The sequence below is a fragment of the Nannospalax galili genome, unplaced genomic scaffold (genome assembly GCF_000622305.1).
Source record: "Nannospalax galili isolate Female #2095 unplaced genomic scaffold, S.galili_v1.0 scaffold204, whole genome shotgun sequence".
Classification (NCBI taxonomy): Eukaryota; Metazoa; Chordata; class Mammalia; order Rodentia; family Spalacidae; genus Nannospalax; species Nannospalax galili.
The window spans coordinates 770533-782245 of record NW_008350959.1 but is presented as its reverse complement, the minus strand read 5'-3'; the positions used below and the strand labels follow the sequence as shown (position 1 = coordinate 782245).

Here is an 11713-nt window from a genome sequence, read left to right as displayed (position 1 = left end):
GAGCAAGCCCCACAGTGCTGAGAGAATGGGCCTTGAGGCATGTACTAAACTTACAGACTACAGCCAACCACACTTGCCTGTATTCTTCCAGAGCTACTCTGGGTGACCAAAATACCTGAAGGTCAAGAAAAGAAGAGCTCATACATCTTTAAAACTGCCTATCAATAGAGCTGAATCAATCAGTGCAGCGACTTATATCCTCTGCCTCCATTTCCACTTGATGGTTACTGGACATCTTCAGCTTGATATGTACCAGCCCCCTACCTTCCTAACCAACCACCAGCCTGCTCCTCTCTTCTCTTTCCCATCTCAGCAAAGGGGGGCCCTCTGTTTCATTCCCTCAGGCTCTAGCCTACAGCTTCCTCTGGCTCCTCTTTCTCTCACACCTTGCATCCACCAGTAGAGCCGGCACAATCAGCCCAAGAAATACTGGAGGTCGAAGCAGTTCTCACTCCTCTCACACTCCCACTAGCGCTTTTATTGCTACTCCGTGTAAAACTGTGAGCTCATACTCTGTGAGTTCATAGGTGGACAGGGCTTTGCCCAGAAATAGCTCTCTCAGTGAGTGCTGCTCCATATCTGGGCTCCACTAGTGCTTGGTATCCAGGTTGGATTCCTGCCCCACCTACCCACATGAGGGGTAGTTTGTAGACAGCCATATGCACTAGTGCAGACCCACTGTCCCCTCACCTGACCCTGGCATCACTCTCTTGTGTCTCTCCACTTCTTTCCATGATTTCCCCCCTTCTCAGTCTATTCTGTTCCCACCTCTGGCAGAGCACCCATTTCTCTCTGCTGAAAGTTCTGCCAGCATGTGTTGTCCTGCTCATACCCAATTTCTTCAGATCTTTTCTCAGACTCCACTAAGTCCATGAAGATGTCACTGCCAGCTACTTAAAACTGCCATGCCACTTTCTCTCCCCAACCTGACAGGCCTCCCCCTTCTCACAGCATTCTTTCTTCTTGCACACCCATCATCATCTAATACATTATATTCAATTATTTGGTTTATTGCTGTCTCCTTTTACTAGAATGAGCTTCTTGGAAGGTGGTGTTGCTGTTGGCCACATTCTCAGATGCGGGCAGTGCCTGTGGCATCATGGATGGGAAATTCTCTAGGTATTTGTTACATGAAGGAATGGCAGGTGGACCAATCCCATTGAACCACTGTGAATTTTGAAAAAAAAATCGCAAGTCAAAGGCTTTTGCTGGCAGCTTTGTGTGGCTCAACCTAATGTAAAGAAACCTCAAGGAGGGTATTGTGCCAAAGGCACTTTCATCATTTCAAAACATCAGGTTCTGTTTGTAATTTCTCACTTAAACAGGCCTGTGAACCACAGTACAGTCTTCTCCGAGAAGATTATCTGCAGCAATAATGTCAGTCTTGACCTTCAGTCCTCCAGACATAGTTTTTCTTGGCTATGGGATAGTTAGATAAACTAGAGTTTAATTGGCTACCAAACCGTAACCAGACATTAGATTCAAAGCCAGGGAATATAGTGGAGGTCAGTGATGAGATGGGATCTGGACTGAGGGAATAAGGCTCTGTGGTGGAGCCAAGGAGGCTGTTACTGTAGGTCCCTGAGTTTGTTCAGAAGACAGAAATCTCTTCCTCTGTGACATGTTGTTCTTTTCTGGTTTTCCCACATAGCCAAGGAAAAGGGAATAAACTCTAGAACTTTACCTTCAAAACCCAGCTTTCTTAAAGGCAGTCTATTAAAATTCAAATGGAAAATGTCTTTGCTTTCGGTGTCTCCAACACACATTCTAGAACACGTATGTTGTAGAATCTAGTTCAAGATGGCCAGATGCAGCTGTTAGCTCCAGCACTTAGCAGCCATTCTAAAGTTCTGTCCCCTATTGCCTGAGGTTCCCACAACATGGGGACTGCATTTAACCCCTGAAGGAGACAGGAGGAAAATATAAACCAGGAAAATGAGTTGGCTCACATGCCCAAGGAAATGTGTTCGATTCTAGCATGCTCGATGTCAGACTGTTTGCCACTTTTGAATGAGATGTGACCCAGAGCTTTCATCTCCTCTCGTGTGCATCAACAAGGAAAACAGCAATGAGTGTGTCTACAGTGACCTGGTCCAGCCTCCTGGAGTCTGAGGGTTTGGCCACAATAGTGACTGACAAGGTCCCCTTGGCTGTCTCAGCCACCAGCTTTAGCAATTCTAAGCTGTGTTCAAGCAACTGTCCCATCATTAGCAATGTCCCCACAACGTGAGAGTGAAGACATGTTTATTATGATTGTCCTACCCTGTTATCAGGGATTATTGTGAACTCTCTCCACACCTCATTCATAAACAAGCCTTTAATGTTAGAACATATATAGAAAATAAAAACACAGCATTCATAGGAGTTGGTACTACCTGAAGTTTCAGGAGCCCAGTAGGGGTCTTGGATCAAATCAAGGATTACTTACTATACACATTAAATGAAAACAGAAATCTTTGTTTTCTTTATACTTCTTTAACACCTCTACAAGGCTCAATCATGAACTCAGAACACAGCCCAGTTCCTCATTACATGGCTCAGATGCCAGCCCTATGGCCCACATGACTGCTGGCCATCCTCCCTCCAACCATCTTGATACTTCCCTGGTGGGCATCACGCTTTAACGGCTACTGCTACTTTATTTGTGGACAGTGTCTGCCTCCTTGTCCCCCTATCTGGCTTCCTGACCACTTTTATGGCCTCATTTCTAGGGAAGTCACCCTGGCCCCCAAGCAGAACTGGCCATCCCTGGCCCCACCCTGCCCTGTGAGAGTGCCACTACTGTGCCTGACACCACATCCAGTAGTCCATCATCTTCTCAATTCTCCTCCCATCAAACCTCACTCTTTTTGTACATGTCCTGTCTCTGTGGCAGGAATCACTACCCCTCCAGTCACTGGAGTCAGGATCAGGGTGTATCTGCTGATTCTGTAAGAACATTTGGGGCTCTCAGTTCCTTCACAGACATTTACGTATTATCCCTTGTTTCCTTGACCAATGTGCTGACCTCTCTCCCAGGATGTTGGCCATAGCCTCCTCACTATGGAACCAAAAATTCCTTGGTGACCCATGTTTCCCCGAGGAAAGTCAAAACTTCACCAGTACTTGCTGGGCCCTGCATGATGTAGTACATTTACCCCAATTTATCATTCCAATTTTGTCTTTCCTGTCTTGGGAGCCTCTTGGGGAGTTCTTTCTGTACCTGTGTCATTTGTTTGCTTCTTCTGGAGCCCTTTTTACAATCTTCAATCTTTCTCCCCAACCCCCACCTCTCTGACAGGATCTGACTCATAGCATGGGGTGGTCTCAAACTCAGGGCGCTCTGCATGCCTACTTCAGCCTCCTGAGTGCTCAGGTTTCAGGCATGAACCACCACAGCTGGCCTTTTTTGAAATCCTCTAGTCTCCCTAACTCATTCATCGTTTTAATGTAAAAGACACTGCTTCCCTTCTTCTGCAAGTCCCACTTAGGCCCCTCCCTTATGAACTAGCACAGCATAGCTCCCTACACTTCCCCAGCCTTTCCCTTCTCGTGTTATATTTAAGTGTTCACCCAGTTGAACTTCTCCTTCTTATTAGCTGCACCTGGGAGGTTGGAGGAGGGAGATGAACAGAGGCAGAAACCAAGTAGGCATGTTCATGAACTTTTTCCAGAGAAAAGTTTAGTCCTTAATAAATGGTTAGGATTGATAAGCAAAGAGAGGAACATTTACTTTCGTTATTGCTGATGTGAACTCAAACTTTAGGACCACACAAGACATCTGGCCCTTCATCCTATAAAGGTCAGGGAGGGGGTGCAGCAAAAGAGACAGCAGCTTTCTACACCCACTCGGGAGCTGACACCCAGGGCAGTCTCTGAGAGCGGGAAGGCTGTTGTGAGCAGCCTTCCCACAGCTCCTTTTGCCGATTGCCTTTCTGAGTGTGCTCAGTAACTTCCTCAATGGGTCATGAGTTTTTCCAAGACTCACAGGAACTTACCCCAAAGAGTCCAAGAAGTTCCCTGTGTGTCTCTAAATGCCGCCTTCAGAATGTTTTCAGAGTTCCTGAGTTACAGATGGACTGAAACTGAATGGTGGCAAGTTCCCTTTGGAGTTGCTACCAGAATGGTCCTTGGGAGGGTTACCACTTTCTTGAGGGCCAGATAAGGAGCAATGTGTTGAGTCAGGTAAGCAGTAGTATTGATCCAAGTCTCCAAAATCCCAAGGAGCCAGAATCAAGGTCAAGGTCCTGTGGCACTGGAGGCCAGCCAGGTAAACTGGGTAGGTGTGATGGAGTAGAGTCTCCACCAGCAGACAGACAAGATGGACCCAGATGACTGAAATGCATTTGATGGTTCACATGCTCCATTAGTTCCCAGTGAGAAGAATATGTCCTAGGTCACCATGTATCCATTAGCCATTGATATTCATTTTGGACAGGGTTAGTCTAAGATGCCCATTAGAAATCTAAGCAGAGATATACATGATTTGGAATGTGACAGTGGTCTAGGCTGGAAACACACAGAGTTCATTTCATGTGAGGCAACAAAAAAGTCTTAAGGCAGCTGAGCTCATCAAGATGTGAAATGTTGAAAAAATCTACTGGTTGACTCAAGATTTACAGACTAGAGAGATGATAAAAAATTAGCAAGGAACCAGAAACGGAGCACCTGGAGAGCAGGCAGACAACCAAGCCAGTCCTAGACCTTAGGGGCCAGACGAAGAGAGGGTTCATCATTGGGGAAAGTAGTCCCTTGAGTCTAGTACTGATGGAAGGTCAGTGAGGTGAGGCTGGAGACCTTATCGGCTAGTCTAGTGACAGAAAAGACATTGGTGCTCTTGGGAAGACATTCTATGGAGTCCTAAGGATAAAACCTTCATCAGAAGGAATTCAGGAGACTAAGGAAAGATCATCACAAGTGTGGACAATTCCTGTCAAAGCTTTGCTTAGAAATGGGCCAGTAACCAAAATCAAGAGATTTCTTTTTAAAGAGGGGATAGAATCCAATAATTTGAATATTGACATGAAAGATCCAGGAAAGAGGAAAAACAGGAGAGGAGAAGTAGCTTACTGCAGCAGAGTAAAGGTCAGCAAAACAGACTCATGTACAGGCAGGCAGGAAGGATCAAGGCAGGGCACCTCACAGACCTCCTCTTCTAGTAGCCTCAGTTTTCTTAATGAGACAGGAAGCTGGATCATCAGCAGATAGCATGTGGGAAGTGAAGAAGAAAATATGGCAGAATTGTCCACGGATGTGAACGAGCCCAGATGTGTGTGTGTGTGTGTGTATGTGTGTGTGTGTGTGTGCGCGTGTGTGCGTGTGTTACTCTGAGTGCTTGGAACCTGCTATATAATGACGCCTCATGGCAGCCCTGTGAAGTAGCTCTGTTAATTGTTGCATTTATAGACAAGGACATTGAAACAGAGAATGATCAAGGAACTTATCCAAAGTCACACAGCAAGAAAACTGTAAAGCTGATTTGAACACAGGTAGTCTGACTCTAGGGCCCAGAAGCTTAACCACTAGGTTAAACTGACCCACTTAAACATATGACAGCCCATCACAAGACTGAACTAGGTAGACTACAGGTTGAATTAGTGTTTATAATATTACTATAGTGTGTCAAGACCTCTACTAGAAGCCTTTGCAACATCTCTGCACAACATGGTCATTATAGTTCCCATTTTTCTGAAGAGGACATGGAGACCCAGGAAGACTCATTTGTTTGTTAAAAGATGTAGAGGTGGGAAGAGAAAAAATTGAGTTTTGAACCTATGTTGGTCTGATGACAACCCCACACCATAGTAATAGAAATAAACTTATTAGCTGAATACATCAAAACCCTTCCTGTATCAGGCTGGAGTCTCTTGGAATCTTTATCCCAAGCAGTTGGAGAACTTGGGCAGAATGCCAGCAGCCTTCTTGATAATTTTGGATGCTGGATGCTTGAGGCAAGGAGGAGAGAATGGGAGTCAAGGTAGGTGATGAGTCTTGGAATTCTTTCCTTTTAATCAAAGCCACAGCCTTCTATCATAAACGCACTCATTCTAGCTCTACAAAAACTTCCAAACAACATCTTCTGAAGATAGTGTGCTCATAACGCCACTACACTGAACAGCCACCCACTTCCTCAAAATGCGAGGAAGCAGACAGTTAAAAAAAAAAAAAAAAGGCTATGAGGCTGTTGTTTATCACAACTTTGCCTCAGTAAGGCCTGAGTTTCTTTCGAACAGGAGCTCTGCTTCCCATGACGCAGGCTGAAGTGTCAATTGGGATATTTCTGGTAAAACTGAAAGCAAAGCAGGGTGCCAGCCCCTGGGGGACTGTGGGTGGAGTAGGGGGGGGAGCTTGGGTGCCATACACAAGTGACAGATGGATAGACCTTCCATCTGAAAGAAAGGAGGAGACACGTGAGCAAATCACCCTCAAACCTACGACTGCCTCTGAAGAGTCGTGAGGCGGAAAAGACAGACAAGCCAAAGGGAAGATCAGAAAGGCGAGAAGGGCACAGACTGTGACACACTGGCCACTTCACCAGCTACTCACCCAAACCAGAAGCAAAATGTCCCTGAAATTGCCAAGGAACTGGGATTTCAACCTGAAAGCAGAGGCTGCAAAAATAGGTACGGTCAGGGTCTAGGTCGTTTCCTGGCTTCTGGGCTTCTTATACTTGAGCACGCACCATTTGCATGTTGGGCTGCGGGAACAGTCAGTAAAAATGAATCTTGCAGCAACATTGAATTTGGGGGAAATTTGCATTCAGGTAGAAGTGCTGCCTGAAGTTCCAACTTGTTGGGAGGGGCTTCCTTTGGGTCTTGAGGTGGAGTATGTGGATCAGGTTTACTTTGGATGGTCTTAGGCTGTGCGTTGTACACAGAACTGAGTTTCTATCTATGTCATTGAAGATTCTTCCCTGTCTGGCTTGGAAACTCATACATATTTTGAGCAGCTTTCAGTAGGAGCACAAAGACTGGAGTATTTTGAAGTGTTTCATCTGTGAGTGAACTGGACCGTGTCCTGCTTTGTGAGCTGGGGTGGGGGTGGGGGAATGGGTGGCAAACTATAATAAAAAAGTAGACCTGGAGAACAAGAGCATAGAATCAGTCAAATGTGTAATAGAGACAGACTTAAAGGAACAGAATATGAGAGAACTCAGGAGAGCTGAAAAAGACGTACTTTCATTAGATAAACAATAAATTCTGAGATATTCTGGCCCTCAATTCATACCATTTCCCTGTACAAATAATGGTGATGCATTTAGTTTAACCTATTATTTGGTACTATGTAGGTGTCTTTTCTTATTTTGGTTTTGTGTTTTTGTTTTTGTCTGAGGCAGGTCTAACTGGCCTGGAACTTGCTTTTGTAGGCTAGGTTGGCCTCAGACTCACAGAGATCCATCTGCTTTTGCTTTCTGACTGTTGGAGTTACAGGCACAGCCACTACATCTGAGATTTCTTTTATTATTAGATTTTATCATTAAATTGATCACAGTCATTTATATAGAGGTTGGGACTTGAAAGATAGTGTATATTTCACACACACACACACACACACACACACACACACACACACACACACACACACACACAGCACATCCAAGTGGAGAGATGATTTCCTTGATAGTAGATGTAACTGCCCAGGTGTTTGCAATGGCTTGGAAGAATTTTGTTGTGGAAAAAAGTTTAAGTTGGATTGCTCATGGTGGTTGGTGCATTAAAATAAGTGGTCTGTTGAAATGTCAGAAATGGGGAGCTGGTCAGCAGAAGGATTTGAAATTAAATAGAGTAATCAGAGAAGCCATTAACTTGGTGACCAGGGGACTGGCATCTCATCAAGCTGGAATTGTGTGCTAGATCAGTTCACAGAAAATAAGCAAGAGCTTGCTTTCCCATCCACACAGATCTATGTTTCTAACACTCAACCTATGTCACCAAAAATCCATTTTTAGGCAAAATGCCTGTGGCTCTGCTCCTTTGTAAATGTTCTGTCTCTTCTTACACAAGTACGTTCTTTTCTCTCACCTTCTGTGTTTCAGCTGAGGTTAGAATCTCAGTCTCCTTTAGTTGAAAATGGGAAACAAGAAAATGAATAGTTAAATAGGCTTTGTTTTCCAGAGATACAGAAAATTACCACATTAGATTCCCAAGCCTAGGGTTAGGTTGGGTGGTTTTCTTGATTGTACCAGAGTTTCTTAAAGGTATCCCCTGCATAAGCTGCTATAAAGCTATTTCTGTTGCTGGCTAAAAATACATACTCCTAGTCTCCACCCTATTGAATAAAAAATCAGGCTTTCTAGAGGGGTCCCCAGGGTCCTGCATTTTAATGAGCTCCTACCTGGTAAAGAGTTGCAGGTGTCCTGGGCTAAGTGCACAAGCCTCGGTGAGTATCACAGAGCTTTGTCACTGGGCTAGATTGGCAAGCAAGCAGTATTTGTTGGCTTAAAGAAGCCTGATTGGTAGGAGCCATTACTTAGTATTACTTAATGAAAAAAAAAACAACAATAACAAAAAAAAAAACGAACGACACAGTGTTCACAGCAGTCTTTGCCATTTTCCATGCCTTCTACTAGTAGGTCACCCTCAGGGTCTAGACCACAGCAGAGTGTCACATGAAGTGGGATCTAGATTGTGAGGAGACCCTTCTGAGGAGAAAGTGCCTGACTCAGTTGCAGAATCTTCAGTCCCCTCTCCCACACATGTCCAGGAAGATCTGTGGAACTGGAAGACCCCACTGAGAAGCCAGAGACTATAGTTTTTCTGGCCTGGATGGTGTGGTGTCAAAGGGCCAGGGCTCCTGCACCTGGTCACTGCTGACATTTGTTGCAGGGGTATTCCTGTGCATTGTGAGATACTCAGCAGCATCCCCGGCCTTTACCTAGAGGATAGAAGCACTTCTCTTACTGTCATCCATTGTCAAAACCAAAAATGTCTCAGACATTGCCAAGTGAGTCCTTGGAAGGGTGTGTGGTGGCAATAATATCTTCTCTAGATCACTACACCAAAAATAAGGTCATGGGGGATTGGATCCCATGTATATCATCCATCATTCACTTCCTAGCTCGATTTTCATGAGGTTCTTGTTAAGATATATCTTGAAAGGAGGGGAGGGAACTTAAAAACAGAGCCAAGCCAGTAGCTTGCTGGGATTACAAGAGCCTGACCACTATGGAGCCCAGGAGGGGCCTGAGCTTCCTTTTGGTTCCTCAAATCTTGAGTACTGAGCCGGGGCTGGAGGGAAAGTGAAACTCTCTGAGATGGGGGAGGACTCTGCAATGTTTCCTTTTCAGGGAACTGAGGAGACCCTCGGGGTGACAGGACTTCCAGGAGACCACCACCGTGGCCTGGATGCTCTTGATGCCGTGATAGGAAAACATGAACAAGGCCATCTTGTATCTGACCTACCAATCATGATGGGGAATGAGGGCTGGGACTAGAACAAGTATGGAGGAAGGCAAAGCCAGCAGTCTGGGCTTGAGGTGGGACCTGGAGCATCTTTCTTCGTTAGATCCTATATCATCTTCTCTTCTAGTGCAGCAGTTCACACCATATTCATGTTCACACAGTTTCTCAAATGCTTACACTCTTGCGCATTGTGTGTGTATGTGTGTATACGTGCACAGGTATGTGTGTGTTTGTGTGTGTGCATATGTGTGCACATGCATGTGGAGGCCAGAGGACAACCTCAGCCATCATTCCTGAGATATGTTCTCTCATTGGCTTGGAGCTCACCAAGTAGGCTAGACTGGTTGATATGAGCCCCAGAGATGTGTGTCTACCTCCCCAGTCAAACACAGGCCTGACTTTTCGTTTTTGTTTTTTTCCCATTGGTTCTGTGGGTTCAAACTCAAGTACTCTAAAACAACTGAGCCATTTCCCCAGCCTTGTGTATTTGTCTTTCTGACTGAGCTCTGATTTATCAATGCCAAAAGACAAGTTCTGGGACCTAGTATCCTTTCTCCTGATCTGTGTACCCAGGGTCCTTGAGCCATCAATGGGGCAAGGGCCTCTGCTCTGCACTGTGCCAGTGTCTGGATGGACGACCTCTGTGAATTTTAAGACCATCTCTATCATATCCATTTGCAAACGCATCTTATTTTTGTTCACCCCTCCTCATACAAAACAGGGCTCTACAGGGCCTAGTAGTTATAGGTTTCTGAAGTACACAATGAAACTGACTTGCAGGGAAACTGACTTGCAGGAAACAAAAATGATTTATTGCAGTATCCAAATAGTGCACAAAGCCAGCTGGCATTCCCAACTGATTCCCATTTGGCCAGTGTAATCATTGCTTGTCTCTCACAGGGTCTATTTTTGCCCTTTAGAAAATCAGAGTAAAGGGAATGAAAACATTTGTTATTAGGGCTGGAGAGGTGGCTCAGCAGTTAAGAGCACTGGATGCTCTTGCAGAGGACACAGGTTCTGTTCCCAGCACCCACATGGTAGCTAACACCTATCTGTAACTCCAGTTTCAGGGGCTCTGACACCCTCTTCTTACCTCCATGGGCATTGTGCAACATGGGTTTTACACACTATTGGTTTTTATTCATGTTAAAAGAAGTTTGAACATAAGTAGGGAGACTCACAGATACCTGGAGATAGAACTGAATATATAAAGACAACTGTGAATTGTTAAAAGTGAGCAGACAAGACAAATAAAAATAATGGTTAACCAACAAATGAAAACGTGCAATCTCAGTAGTCAGGGGAGGCACGTGAAAAGCACAACGGCATACTTGTCCTCATCTACCAAACTGGATAAACCAAGAAATCTGATAATTCCAAGTGTTGTCCATGATAATAGTGCAGTGGGATCTCACAAGCCTAGGACACGGGCATTGTGGAGAAAAGCTCAGCCAAGGTGAGGATGTGCAAACCCTACCGTGTGGTGTTTCTCTCCCGGGAATAGAGCTGGAGAAGTTCTGTGCCAGCAGAGTAAATGTGCAGAAGCAATCAGTGTTCATCAGTGAGGGAATGATTTAGCACATGGTAACACGTTACAGGATGGAATACTGCACAAAAGCAAAGTATAATTAGTTACAGTTACACACAAGGGAAATTGAACAGCAACAACTAAATACTGGGCAAAAGAAAGAAAGAAAGTCTCAGAAGAATAGAGTGGAAATCATTTACATTCAGTTTAAAACGACATATGCCGTGACAAAAAGGGAAACAAGGAACCAAACCGGCTGATTATAAAATTCAGAGTTCTTCTTTATGGGTTTTTTTTTCCTTCACATACAAGGTCAAGAACCTTTAACTGCTTGCGGAGTGTGTGCTGGCCTGCCTCAAAAGCAAAAGCAGATGTTGGGTGAATGGCTGTTTCCTCTCATTCAAGCCATGCATCCTACCCCTGCTGGTAAAATCACTGGCATGCTGTTGGAGATTGATAACTCAGAATTACTTCATATGCTTGAGTCTCCAGAGTCTCTCCACTCGAAGGTTGATGAAGCTGTAGCTGTACTACAAGCCCACCAAGCTAAAGAGGCAGCCCAGAAAGCAGTTAACAGTGCCACTGGTGTTCCAACTGTTTGAATTGATCAGGGACCACGAAGAGAAACTCGTGCTTCACCAAAGAAAAATATCTAAACATTGAAAAATTTAAATTTTATGAAAAAAACATTGCAAAATATAAAATAAATAAAAAAAGGAAAGGAAACTAAGATAAACAAGATTGACAGACCGCTACCCAATTAACCAAAAGAAAGAAAGAGCACCTCCAAATCAACAAAATCACA

General features: G+C 44.6%; 1 protein-coding gene across 2 annotated transcripts in view; it reads left to right on the top strand.

Moving 5' to 3' along the window:
- Positions 1-6162: 6162 nt before the first annotated feature.
- Positions 6163-11713, top strand: part of Arhgap25 (Rho GTPase activating protein 25) — a 75170-nt gene continuing 69619 nt past the window's right edge. For both annotated transcript variants that reach the window (XM_017801943.2, XM_008848061.2), the window contains exon 1: positions 6163-6602. In XM_017801943.2, coding sequence (XP_017657432.1) covers positions 6542-6602 — 61 coding nt within the window. In that variant the 5' untranslated portion in view covers positions 6163-6541. The remainder of the gene's footprint in view (positions 6603-11713) is intronic.